General features: G+C 42.4%; 1 protein-coding gene across 14 annotated transcripts in view; it reads left to right on the top strand.

The window, feature by feature from the left end:
• MACF1 (microtubule actin crosslinking factor 1) overlaps positions 1–13,932 on the top strand; it is a 333,257-nt gene that overhangs the window by 95,354 nt on the left and 223,971 nt on the right. For all 14 annotated transcript variants that reach the window (XM_059919504.1, XM_059919530.1, XM_059919491.1 and 11 more), the window contains exon 2: positions 12,985–13,046. In XM_059919504.1, the coding sequence (XP_059775487.1) occupies positions 12,985–13,046 (62 nt within the window). The remainder of the gene's footprint in view (positions 1–12,984; positions 13,047–13,932) is intronic.

A 13,932-nucleotide genomic window follows, 5' to 3' on the forward strand; every position in this document is an offset into this window, starting at 1 on the left:
CACCTCGCAGCCTTTTTTAAGGAGCTGCAGGGCGTGCACAGGCCCCTAGCCGGAGGTTCTTTGGCACACCTTCCTTCTAGGCAGGGTCAGCAGACGCTGGCGACATGTGGCCCAGTTACCAAGATGAGCACGAGTTCAGCACCCACCTGGTTTGCCGCATGTGCTGCATGGGTTAGTACGTGAAGTTTTTTTTCCTTGCCTGGGCCTGAGGATCCCAAATAGCCCTTACTCTCACTGACTCATAGGAACGCATGGGCTCTGAAGCCTTGGAGGCGTTAACAGCCTTTGGGCTTGTTAAAACGTGCAGTGGGAGAGACGGGGGGGTGCCCGACTTCCTGGGGAACTTCTTAAGCTTGTAGTGACTGGCAGTTAAGAGCCTAGGCTTTGGGTGTGGGACTTTTTTATAGAGACTGAATTCATGTTCATGCTTCTGTCTGTATCAGGAAACCACTTTTAAGTTATGTTGCATAGTTCTGAAAGTCCAGGGCGTATTTTTAGGAGAAGTTGGTTGGTTACAGAGCCACCTCTGAGCAGACAGGATTGTGGGAGGAGGGGAGGGTGGAGTCATGACCCAGGTTTCCTCTTTGGGGCTGATTGCTAATTCTCTTACATTTACTCTCTTGCCGGCTGTGAGGAGGGAAAAAGGCTTGAAAGTGGTCTGGGGATGGGGATCTTAAGAAGAGTTGGAGGCTAGGAAAAGAGTCTTGTTGGCTTAGATCTCTCTTGATAAAGGAGAGGAGTTCATTTAGATAATGTTCAGTGACCTTGAGCAAGTAGCCTAGCTTTTTTTGGCCATAGGTTTCCTTGGCTTCCAAACTGGAGGGTGTACAGACTGATGCTGGAGGTATCGTCATCAATTTCCGGTAAAATGGAAAAGATAAGGAAAATGTAGTGTGCCTTTCATAAAGATAAACTTATTTAAAGAACTGTCCTTTATTCTGAAAGTGCCCTTTCTACTTTTTTGATGTTAAAATGTCCATTATTTTATGAAAGAATTGTTGTCAGATGGTAGTTTGGTTTTAGATAGATATCTTTACTTAGCAAAATAAAAAGTTGACAACTTTATATTAGGTTTTCTAATTTATTTTGGAATATTTACTCGTTTGTGAAATCTAAGTTTAGGAACTACTGGATTGATACTAGTACTAATATCTTTTGGTTTTGTATTCTTAGTCTCTAAAGCAGAACAAAATTGTGACCCAAACAGGTGGATTTTCACTAAAATTGAGATTGCTGGTTGTTTGATCAAGAGGAGACCTCAGAAGAAATCTCAGAAGGGGAGTAGCAGAGCCAGGGTTCCAATCCTGTCTCCTGACTGCTAGACTAGTACTGCCAAATTTTTAAGTGCTTTCTGAGAAACAGAGTTGGTACTGTAATAATGTTTGGGCACAAGGAGTAGCAGTTTTAGTCAGTTACTACCATGGAGTCTAGCTTTTTATCTTTCCAGTATCATTGAGATTTCTTCCCTGAGATCTAGAGGAAAGATTCTTCTGCATCTGAAAATGCTTAGAGATAAAAGGGCCCTTTTTCTGTAATCAACAGAAAAGTATAAAGAAGTCTAGAATCTTTATTGAAATTTTCAGGGCAAAACATCATTCTCCTAGCTCATCCTACTCTGTTTAATCCCCTGGAGATACATATATATATATACATATATACATATATATATATATGTGTATATATATATATGTATATATATATATATATGTATGTATATATATATATAGAGAGAGAGAGAGAGAGAGAGATTGAAATAGGCCCTAATTCATACAGTCATTATGAGGAGTATATGATATTAAAGAGCTTAGGTCAGTGCAAGCTCCTCTGCTGATTTTGATATTGTTGATTCACAGCTGGTATTTGGAAACCATTGACCTAGTCCAGACTCCACACTTTATAAATGAAACTCAGGCTCACAGAGGGGAGATGAGTATCCTATAAGGTAAGCCACAGAGTAGAGGCTAGGAAATTCAAGTTATAGCCCTGATTCTGCCCCTCTGTAACCTTATCTAAATTCTTAAATCTGGGCTTCGATTTCTTCATCTTTAAGATGATTTTTTTGAGGATTGTTAACCCCTATATCTCTTTGTATCTGTGAAGTATTTTATTTTTTCTGAATGTGATACTCCATTAAATACTCTAGAAGCTATTGTGTTTTTCTCCCTCTTCCCTTCTCCGTATAAGCCTCTCGTTCTGTCTCTGTGGCTCTTTCTTTTGCCACCAGGCTTACTCCTTTACTCCAGGCTTTCTTTATGTAACTTCTGCCTTGTACTCTCTGATTCCCAGTAGGGCAAAGAATTACTGGTAACAAAGTTCAGATTTTCTTAAGAAATAACATGAAATTTTAATTTTGCCCTGAAGTCCCTAGTTATCACTTCCCTAGATTCCCACGTCTCAATCCTCATTGAGACGTTCTGAGTCTTCACCTGCTCTTGGTGACAGATACCTTTCATGAATCCCTATTATAGTTGTAGTTTGCACCTCTCCTCTTCCCTTCATTATATAGGACTATATTGGGTTGCCTTCTAATAATTTCACAGTGGCAGGAGAGTGTGGTGGTTAAAAGTCCATGACAGACTTGGATTTGAATCTCAATTCTACTACTTAGTAGCCATGTGACATTGGGCAAATTATTAATAAGCATTTCTGAGCCTCAATTTGAACTATGAAATGAAGATAAATAATGTGTACTTGATAGAATTGTGAAGATTAAGTCAAATATCAATACTAAATGAGACAGGCCTTGCACAGTGCCTGACATGGAGTAAACACAATAAATATCGAGGTCATTCTTATCTCCCAAAGTTGACTTATATACTTCTAAGGAAAGGAATCATTTATAATACTGGTGCCATTGTATATTATTGGTAAACGTTTTAATCGCTTGATCTCCATTTCAGATCGTTTTCTTTGAGCTCACATTAAGTGGTGTGAAGTCTCCTGGGTCTAGATGTGGCAAGAAGAATTTAGAAAAGCTGTAACTGTGGAAGGGATGTCTGAATGGAGATCCCTGCTCTCCGCTGAAAAGCAGTCTTTTAATTATCATTTGAGAATATTTTTTTAGTCTGACTTTGAAAATACCATCATAAAGTATCCATATAGATATAACCTTGGCACACAGTGGGCTCTCACATAGTATATATGGTTAAATAAATGAGCATTCCTGAGTGCTTACTATTGTCCTAAATGTTGGATATATATATATATATATTTTTTTAAATTAATTAATTAATTAATTTATTTTTGGCTGTGTTGGGTCTTTGTTTCTGTGCGAGGGCTTTCTCTACTTGTGGCGAGTGGGGGCCACTCTTCATCGTGGTGCGCGGGCCTCTCACTGTCGCGGCCTCTCTTGTTGTGGAGCACAAGCTCCAGACGCGCAGGCTCAGTAGTTGTGACTCACGGGCCTAGTTGCTCCGCGGCATGTGGGATCTTCCCAGACCAGGGCTTGAACCCGTGTCCCCTGCATTGGCAGGCAGATTCTCAACCACTGTGTCACCAGGGAAGCCCCTAAATGTTGGATATTTAACGAAATTTAAAACATGGTTCTTGACTCCAAAGAACTAAAGTTCAGATAGAGAAATGGGATTTACATGTAAAGATATCTAGCAATAGATTTTATATGTTCAGTGCCAAGTAAATTAAATAAACACAGGCATCCAGAGATGGCTGGGATAGCCAGAAAGGTGTAAAGGAAGAAGTGGACTTCAGCTGGACCTTGTAAGGAGGCTCTAAATTAGATAAAACAAGAAGAGGAGGGTAGATATTTCAGTAGGGAGAAATAGGTGAACAAAGGCAAGAATGTGCAAGGTATGTTTGGAAACTGAGGTCAGAATGGTTGCAGTTGAGTCATGCAGGGGAGAGTCTAAAGATAAAGTTGGAAGAGTAGATAGATTGTAAATTTCTTCAGGTTAGGGACCATGTCTTATCTTTATCTCTTCCAACCACCTAACACATAGTGAATAAAAACTGGAATTGAATTTCAGAGGGTTGTAGTGGACAGTAGAAACAAAGGACTTGGGCTTGAGCCTCTGGCCATCTGAGAGCCACTAAAGGATTTTGAATAGAGGGGTAATACGAGCAAAGTGGTGATTTAGAAAGACTTGTTGAAATAGGCTGGCTGTACTACCTGCCACGGCCTCAGCTATCAACTGTTAGCATCAAATCTGTATCCTCAATTCTGCCTGCTCTTCTGAACTCTAGACCTAAGGTTCCAACTGTCTGCAGGAAGGGCCTGCTGACATCTCATTATGTTTCTTCTACTTTACCCAACCTATCCTCACCCAGTCTGTGCCACCTGTTTTACTTATCTCCAGGTACCACTCCTCCCAGTTGCTGTGACTGGAAACTTTTTTTTTTTTTTTTTTTTTTGTGGCTGCGCTGGGTCTTCGTTGCTGTGCATGGGCTTTCTCTAGTTGCGGTGAGCGGAGTCTACTCTTCGTTGTGGTGCGTGGGCTTCTCGTTGCGGTGGGTTCTCTTGTTGCGGAGCACAGGCTCTAGGGCACACGGGCTCCAGTAGTTGTGGCACGTGGGCTCAGTAGCTGTGGCTCGCGGGCTCTAGGGCACGCGGGCTCCAGTAGTTGTGGCGCGTGGGCTCAGTAGCTGTGGCTCGCCGGCTCTAGACACAGGCTCAGTAGTTGTAGTGCACGGGCTTAGTTGCTCCGCAGCATGTGGGATCTTCCCGGACCAGGGATCGAACGCATGTCCCTTGCATTGGTAGGTGGATTCTTAACCACTGCACCACCAGGGAAGTCCCTGTGACTGGAAACTTTAGAATTATCTTGAACTCTCCCTTTCCTTAACATCTAGTCAGTAGTTAAGGGCTATTGTTTCTTCCTCTACATTGGAGTGGGGATCTGGCTGCCCCTGCCCTATTCATGCTCTTAGATTTCTTTCTTGGTCTGTCACACACGGTAGGCCTCTAATTGCTTCTACATCTTAGTGTGTCTCTGCTGCAGCCTGGCCTTCCGTCCAATGCCAGATTAAGCTTTGCAAAACACCCTCTGGTTCAGAAAATTACAGTGGTATCCTTTTATCTACTGAATTAAGTAGATGCTCCTCATTCCTGCTCTCTGGAGTGATGTGGTCTCAGGTGACCTTGTTAGCTTCCCTTCTCATTACATGGCTTAACTGTATGCTTTGTGTAGCCACACCATTCCTTCCAATGTATCCTGTGTACTCACATATCACCAAGTCACTGCTTGTGCTTATTCTTCACTCTGGAATTCCTTAACCTCTTTTTGGGCTGCCAAAATCATACTTGTCACCCAAGGTTTACTTCAAATACCACACCTTTCATGAACTCTTCTCCTATCCATCTGTCAGAATTAATCAGCTTTGTTTATCAGCATGATTTTGTGCAGCTTGTATCTGGTGTGCTATTTGCGTGGTGTTATTGTTAATTATTTATTTACATATTGGTCTCCGCCACTAGATTGACCTCATGTGGTCAAGGAACAGGCCAATTCCAACTTTCTATATATTTATTTCCCTTTTTGTCAGCTCAGGTATCTCATTATTTATTTATTTATTTTAAAGATTTATTTTTTATTTATTTATTTTATTTATTTTTGGCTGTGTCGGGTCTTAGTTGTGGCGTGTGGGCTCTTCGTTGTGGTGAGCGGGCTTCTCTCTACTTGTGGCGTGTGGGTTTTTCTCTTCTCTAGTTCAGGCGCACAGGCTCCAGGGCGTGTGGGCTCTGTAGTTTGCGGCACGCAGGCTCTAGTTGAGGCGCGCGAGCTCAGTAGTTGCGGTGCGCAGGCTTAGTTGCCCCGCGGCATGTGGGATCTTAGTTCCCTGACCAGGGATTGAACCCACATCCCCTGCGTTGTAAGGCGGATTCTTAACCACTGGACCACCAGGCAAGTCCCAGGTATCTCATTTTTAGATTTTCAGGTGGTTGGTGCTTCTTGGGCTTCTTGAACCACTTGTCATTTTTCTGTGGCCCTCAGGGAAACAAGCAGAGGCTCTTCTCTCTTTGCTTTTTTAATGATTCATGATGCTGTGTTGGGCTATGTTGGAATAGAACACAGAACTGTGTGCCTCAAATGCAGGCTTTCATTCCGACCCCAGGCCTATCCTCAAAATGCTCCAAGTAGAGTAGGACAGATGGACAAGCAAACTGTGATACCTTGAAACAGGCACAAGAGGGAGATCACTCAACTAGTGTATATAAGGGATGGAGGAGGTGACAGCTGAGTTGAATGCTGAAGAATGAGTAGTCAAGGAAATGGGGGAGCTATCTTCCATGCAGAGAGAACAGTAAATGCAAAGCATGGAAGGGTGAGAGCACATGCCTCATTTGGGCAAAACTGTACATTCGGCAAGGCTGGAAGTTAGAGTTTTTATGAAAGGGTGGAGAGGGAAGAGTGGCCACATCATATGGGGCCTTAGGTCCCAAGCTAAAAAGTTCAAATGTTATCCTGAATGCAGGCATCAGGCTTTAGAATCCAGTAGAGCTGGGTTCAGACTTACCTTGTGATCTCCAGCAAGTTACTTAGCCTCTGTGGGCTTTAGCTTTCCTGTAAAATAATGCCTCTCAGGGTTGTTGAGCATTGGAAACAATATATGTAAGGTACTTGGCATATAAGTAGAGACTCGATAAATGTTATCTGTTAATATTATTAGGATAAGGATTCACTGCAGGATTTTAGTGTGGGCAACATTGTCCACAGTGCCGGCAGCACTGAGGAGGGTGGTGTCTTAGTCAGTTTGGGCTGCTGTAACAAAACCATAGACTCAGTGACTTAAACAGCAGACATTGATTTCTCACACTTCTGAAGGTGGGGAAGTCCATGGTCAAGGCACCTACAGGTTTGGTGTCTCGTGAAGGGCCTCTTCCTGGTTTATAGACAGCTAGCCGTCTTCTTGCTGCACCCTCACGTGGTGGAGTGGGAATGAGAGAGCTCTCTGGGGTCCCTTTTGTAAGGATACTAATTCCATTTATGAGAGCTCCACCCTCATGCCCTAATCACCTCCCAAAGGCTTCAAACTCCTACTTCTGTCACATTGGGGATAAGACTTCAACATATGAATTTCAGGAGGACACAGACATTCAGGCCATAACAGATAGATTATAGCAGGGAAACCTATTAGAAGCAGAGAGGGAGACAAGAAGAGTTCATTTTTAGACAAGTTGAGCTTGAAACGAGCATGAAATTTTTAGGAGTCAGTTGGACATATGAGAGTGGTGTTTAGGATAAAGGCCTGAGCTGAAGATACGGATTGGGAATTGTCAGTGTACAGGTTACAGTTGAAACTGTGGAAGTAGATTAAATCATTCTGGGAGAATGTAGAGAACAGGTATTATTTACTTTTTTTTGAAATCTATAGGTTTTTTTTTTTTCTCCATGCCATAGTGTACATAACACCAAAAATTTTGCATGCGATTTTAGGTGGTTTATGACTCCCCCCAACCCCGCAAATCCATTTATGGACCCTTAGGCCCATGGATATCTTTTTTTTTAATATTTATTTATTTATTTTTAGCTGTGTTGGGTCTTCGTTTCTGTGCGAGGGCTTTCTCTAGTTGCGGCGAGCGGGGGCCACCCTTCATTGCGGTGCACGGGCCTCTCACTATCGCGGCCTCTCTTGTTGCGGAGCACAGGCTCCAGATGCACAGGCTCAGTAGTTGTGGCTCATGGGCCCAGTTGCTCCATGGCATGTGGGATCTTCCCAGACCAGGGCTCGAACCCGTGTCCCCTGCTTTGGCAGGCAGATTCTCAACCACTGCGCCACCAGGGAAGCCCAGGCCCATGGATATCTTAAGAAGCTGTAATGCAGAATAAAAAGGAAAGAGGGCTAAGAATGAGTAAACATTTAAGGGGTGAACAGAAGAGAGGGAACAGTTAAAGGGGAAGGAGGGAAACCAGGGTAGAATGAAGTCTCAGAATCAAGAGGGAGAGTGGGTTTAAAAAGTAAAGGAATGGTCACCAGTGTCTTCTGGGTTGGCAGTTAGGTGACTGTGGGGAGGGCAGTTTCAGTGAATTGGTGGGGCTGGAAGCCAGGTCACATGGCGGAGCAGGAGGTGCAGAAGTAGAGACAGTGAACACTGTCATCGCACTGTTCCGGAGCCGAGGGGAAAGGAGAGGAGTCGTTAAAGATATACAAGCTAGGGGATGATGGTTGGATTAAATTCTCAAGGAGAAGGGAAGATATAGGATCCAGATTTCAGAGGGAAGGACTTGCCTAGGTAACAAGGAGGGACATCTCTGCCAATGAAACTAAAAGAAAATTAGGGTAGGTATTGGTAGCTCGGTGTCCTATAGTGGTCTTAATAAAGTTAGAAGCAAGTAGTAAATCCCTCTAATTAAGCAACCCTCACATGATTAATTGGTGCCTCAATATGTTCAATCTAAGAATTTCGCAGTGGCCTGTTGGGTTCTTCGTGGTCAGTTCATAGCCTTTGGTGGGGCTGAGCTTACAAGAAGCATCTAAAAGAATATCACCTTTCCTGTGATTGACTGTTTTCTTCTTACATAAGGGTACCTTCTTAAAATTCTATCTCCAGTGTTAGGTAGAAAGATCTTCACTGGGCCTGGAATTAAATGAAGGATTTATGTATAGGGAATCAAACCTAAAACTTATTAAAAACTTTCAAAGTCTGAGCTGTTTGGAGTGTTCTGAAGGTCTCTGTAATAAAGTTGCTCTTTGGCTTCCCTAATGAATTTCCTTGCTGATATTAAGATCTTAAACTCCAGGCACTGCAGTATCCTCTTATCCTGATGCTTAAGTCAGGAGAGAACATTCATGTAATTGATTGATCTGCAACAAAGGATCCTAAAAGAGGATCCTCCGGCTTTGGGGCAAGGTTGTTCTATAAAACCCTTTCCTGAGGAACTTACAGCTTGGCTCTAAGCAGGCTAGCTGCTCTTGGGAAGGACTTGTAATCATGCTGCTTTTAGTAATTACTTTCAGAATTAGTACTTGGACCTCTTCCCTCTGAATTGAAAGTCAGTTTTTTAGCTATTCGAAGCATGACTGATATGAGGCCATCTGGTTTCCCTAGTGCATTATCCCCAAGGGAGGGCTCGGTAGGTGAACAGCATAACTGTGGGTAGTAAAATTTAAAAGACTCAGTCGTGTTAATCGCATCTTCAGGTCTAAAAGAAATGAGGCAGTGGACTGAACTCTTATAAGTGACTTGGTTTTGATTTCATTCTGTGTGTTTCTTTAGCCAGTCTTCTAATCATATATTGGCCAATCAAGAATGTTTATTTATTACCTATAAAAGTCCAGTCCAGGGAATTCCCTGGTGGTCCAGTGGTTAGGGCTCGGGGCTTGCACTGCTGGAGCCCGGGTTCGATCCCTGGTAGGGGAAATAAGATCCCACAAGCTGCGTGGTGCGGCCAAAAAAAAAACCAAAAAAACCGTCTAGTCCAATATGTAAAAACTCAGATACACCAGTAAGTATCACCTGTTTGCTGGGACATGCAAACATAATGGAAAAACAGTATTAAAGCTAACTAAAAGTTCTGCCCACCACATTTTCACCAATGCCAGGTCCACTCTGCTTTGCTCTATTTATTACCCTTATAACCAAGAATAGTCTGTTTCTAATTTTACAAAGTTCTCACTCTGAAGACACAGGTTTTCTTTATAGAATTTCTTTTATTATAAAAGTAATATGGGTTTGCTATAATAGGTTAAACAATACATAGATGGAAAAGAAAAAGTTAACAGATTTCCTTTTAAACCAGCCAATATTTTAAAGAGGTGGAATTCATGTGATTTCTTTTTAGTCCACTGCCTCAGTTCTTTTAGACCTGAAGATGCGATTAACACAATTGAGTCTTCTTTATTTTCTACCCATAGTTATTCTGTTAACCTACCAAGCCCTCCCATGGGGATAATGCACTAGGGAAACCAGATGTTTTCTCATCAGTCATGCTTCCAGTAGCTAAAAAGCTGACTTTCAGTTCAGGTAAGGGGAAGGATTTATTTTAGTCTTATAATGAAGAGCTTTAGATGTTAGAAGCTATGGGACATGCAGAAAAGTAAAGCATGATCTCTTTCCTCAAGGAGTTAATGATCTCATTGATGAGTAAGAATGAGCATATTAAAAGATCAGAATTTATATAATTATTTAAGTATGGATTGAGTGATTAGCATAGTAAGTACCATAAAAATTTGGAGAACAAAGAGACTATTGAGAAATGGGATTGTCAGGAAAGGCTGCCAGAGTAATTTTTCTCAAACACAAATCTCACCGTGTCATTCTTCTATTTAAAATCTTTCAATACTTTCCCTTACCTTCCCCTTACCAGTTTCTTGGTGATAAAGTTCGGACTCCTTAGCTTGTCATGAAAGGCCGTGATTTGACCCATGCCATTCTATCCAGTTTTAAGTGTCACCACTACCTATTACATGTCCTGTCTTTCAACCATCCTTAATTCTGTGCAGTTGTCTGAACATGAGCTCCTTCTTATCTCCGTGACTTGGCACTAGGTAGAACTTCATGTAGTAGCTTTGTCCCTTCTCTTTCTGGCTAACTTGTACTCATCTTTTAAGGTTTAGTTAGTCACCCACCTGGAAACGTTCACTAACCTCCCATGGGTCCCTCCTCTACTCAGACAGGCTTAGCCATTTCTCTTACGATCTTGAGCGCTCTGTGCTTACCTCTGTTAGCAGCACTTGTCAAGCTGCATTGAAGTTATTTCTCCTTTCTGCTAGACTGTCTCCTTTCTGCTAGACTTTTAAAGGTAGGGACTGTGACTTTGTGTAACACAGGGTATTCCAAGCAACTAGCTCCTTAATAAGGATTTATGCAAAGAATAAATGAGTGAAAGAATGAGCTGAATTTTAAAGAATAAAAGGAGGAGTCAAGTAGCATTTGGAGAGGTGGAGAGGAAGAAAGTAGCTTGCCATGAAGAGAAAACAAATGTCAGTGATTTAGATGAGATTGTAGCTGCAAGCTGATTCTGATTCAGTCTGCAGATGATACAGGCTTGGAAAGGATGATGAAGAGGTCAGATAACTGAATCAGCATCTAAAGAAGATCAAAAGATCAAAATATGTTGGAATGACAGTTGTCAAATCTAATAAAAATTCTGGCTTCAAATACTTGCAGGACTCTATGAAGTGAAAATTAGATAAGACTTAAAAAAAATCCCAACAGTTCCAAGTGAGAGCCCCAATAGGTAGAATTTAGAAGGATGCAGATTGACATGTTATGGAACTATTAAGTTAGTATGTGTTGCTTTATGAGGTAGTGAATTCTCTATTATCTTAAGTTTTAAGAGTCAATAATATTGTAGATGTATGCAAGATTTGGACAGACCTTTCAACTCTGAACATATGATTCTTTGTTGTTGAGGGGATTTGTGAATCAGCAGGGAATTAGACTAGATCCATTCTAATTCCTATGTTCTGTGGTCTGTAATAGGAAGAGATCACTGTTCCTTGCAAATTAAGCAGGAAAGGAAGAGGTAGAGGTAAGGTTAGAGACAGATGAAGCAGCACTTACTGGATGGCTATAGATTCAGAAAAATAAGAAGATAGTGCATCCACCTGGAAGTGGAGAGAAAGCCTTAGCATTGTTTGAAACGGTACCTGTGTGGCTTTTACTTGGGAGTCAGTAAGAAGGAATAACTGTGGCAGTAGGGAGAGAAAACCTAATTGAAGTTTATGTGAATTACTAGTGAGCCAGAGTTACATAATTCTGCTACTTTCTTCTGAAATTTCTCTGAGTTGGAGAAGAAGTGGAGGAGTCAAGCCATGGTAGTCATTCAGGTTTGGGGATTGTCCTGGTGAACATACTAGTAGAAGGTTAGGCAGGTGAGACTCCCTGGGGTATTAGTGACTGCAGCTTTGAATTGCTTAACCATGTTGCCTAGCACAGACTGGGATCATCTTAGGTGTTCTTAATAAACAGGGTAAAATAAGAAGGGAGTGATTGAAGGTTGAGAATGATGAGGAGGTATGAAAGATTGATAAAGATGACTGCTAAATAGGTATGTTTGGAGAAGGAATGAGGCTCAGGAAGTGGCATGGTGGTGGCTGGCTGTGAATTGGAGATGAAGGTCAGTGGAGCCAAGCAGGCTCACATGCATTGTCCACACATACGCTGAAGTAATTTGAGGATGATGCCATAGGATACCCTCGGAGATAGTAAATGTGAACCAAGTTGTTAAGAGAAGTTAACGTAGATTTGCCACGTGGAGGGGGCAGGCAGCAGGGAATGGTCGATGACAGAAAGGATGATTTGAACAAGATGGTATAGTGGAGGGCAAGGGCTTCAAATAAGTAGAAAAGGAACGGAGCTGATGAATCAGTGGTCTGGAGGTGGTGTTGTGGGAGAAGGTGAGTCCTCCGTAGGATCAGGCCTCTGTGGTGCAGTCATTGTCAACTGTTGACAGTCATGTTTCTGTTAAAGAGGTGAACAAAATTGAGAATGAAAGACAATTTGCCTACAAAAAAGGTGGGGCTCTGTAAGACTTGGGAGAAGGGAGGGAGGGAGGAGGTGTGCGGGGCAGGGCATAGTGGGCAGCTCTGAGAGTTTGGTTGGTGAGGCTGGGGAGGAAGCTGGAGTGAGGGAGTACTGGGGAGGAGGGGGTGGGAGGAGAGCATTGATCAAGAGGACCGGTGTGTGGAGGGTGAGATGTAACCCTGCACTATAGGCGTCCCGAACGCCAAGGGCACTCCACCCCTTCTGTTGGGGGTTTTCACAGCTTTGGCTTTTTGGAGCTTGCTGGGGGCAGGGGAAGCAGGGAATCACTGTGCTCCCCGGAGAATTACGGTGCGAAGGAGACTTTGCCATGACAAGATTCTTGAGGCACATGATTCTGTCTAATGCGTAAAGTGACAACATGGTAAGGACAGAAGAGGAAGTTCAGACAGACTGAACCTTCCCAACAACAAGACGCTGTCTCATAGTCCTGAGGCAACTGTCTCCACCGTCCCGGAGAATCTGGGTGTGGGCAAGGCAGTGTTTGGGGAACGTATTGCCGGGTAGCGCTAAGCCAGTGCCTTCTCCTTGTTTCCTCACAGATGAACGGGACCGTGTGCAGAAGAAGACGTTCACCAAGTGGGTCAACAAGCACCTGATGAAGGTAGGACCCCCTCATGGATGCCGCCCTGGCCCCTCTGGCTGCTCCTGATCTGGATCTGTCAGTCCCTTCTCTCAGTTCATGTTGCTGGCCATGTGCTCCAGTTGATGGGGATACACATGACTTTTTTTTTTTTTTTTAATATCTAACATAGTCCGAATAACGCGGAAACTTCCACTGATCAGTTTCTTGGTGAAGACAGTAACACCTCCGTTACCTGAGGAGGCTGAGGGTGAGGATACCATGGGGTGATTCCTGGGATTCCAAGAACACTTTGCACCAAACTTTACATACTATTTTGTAAGCCCCTTTCTTGTTTTAAATTTTTTAACCTGATTACTGTGGAAGGATGGGGCAGAGGGGATTTTGTTCTCTCTCTCTTAAAGTATGCAAATCTTGAATGATCAGTTTAATGAATTTTTTTCATATGTATATTCAGGTGTAACCCCCATGCAGTTTAAAATACAGAGCAAAATGGCTAGGGTTGGAGGGAGATCTTATTATTTTTTTTATATTATTATTTTTAAATAGAGGAAAACCCAAGGCAGAGGCATATTAAATACTCACCTAAGGATAAACAGTATGACTAATGTGGCAGTCAGATTTGAAAACAAAGTTTTTAAGTTACAATAATTACTCAACTCAAATAACTGTGAGTTATAATAATCACTGCTCTGGGAAAGATTACCAGTGACCTCTTAATTGCTGTATCTAGTAGCCTAGTTTTATCTTCTTCTCATTTGATTTCTCTGTAGCATTTGACAGTGTTGACTAACTCACTGCTCCCTTTGTTTTTTTTAAAATTTATTTTATTTTACTTTATTTATTTATGTATTTATTTTTGGCTGCGTTGGGTCTTCATTGCTGTGAGCGGGCTTTCTCTAGTTGT

Source organism: Balaenoptera ricei, chromosome 1, assembly GCF_028023285.1.
Source record: "Balaenoptera ricei isolate mBalRic1 chromosome 1, mBalRic1.hap2, whole genome shotgun sequence".
NCBI lineage: Eukaryota > Metazoa > Chordata > Mammalia > Artiodactyla > Balaenopteridae > Balaenoptera > Balaenoptera ricei.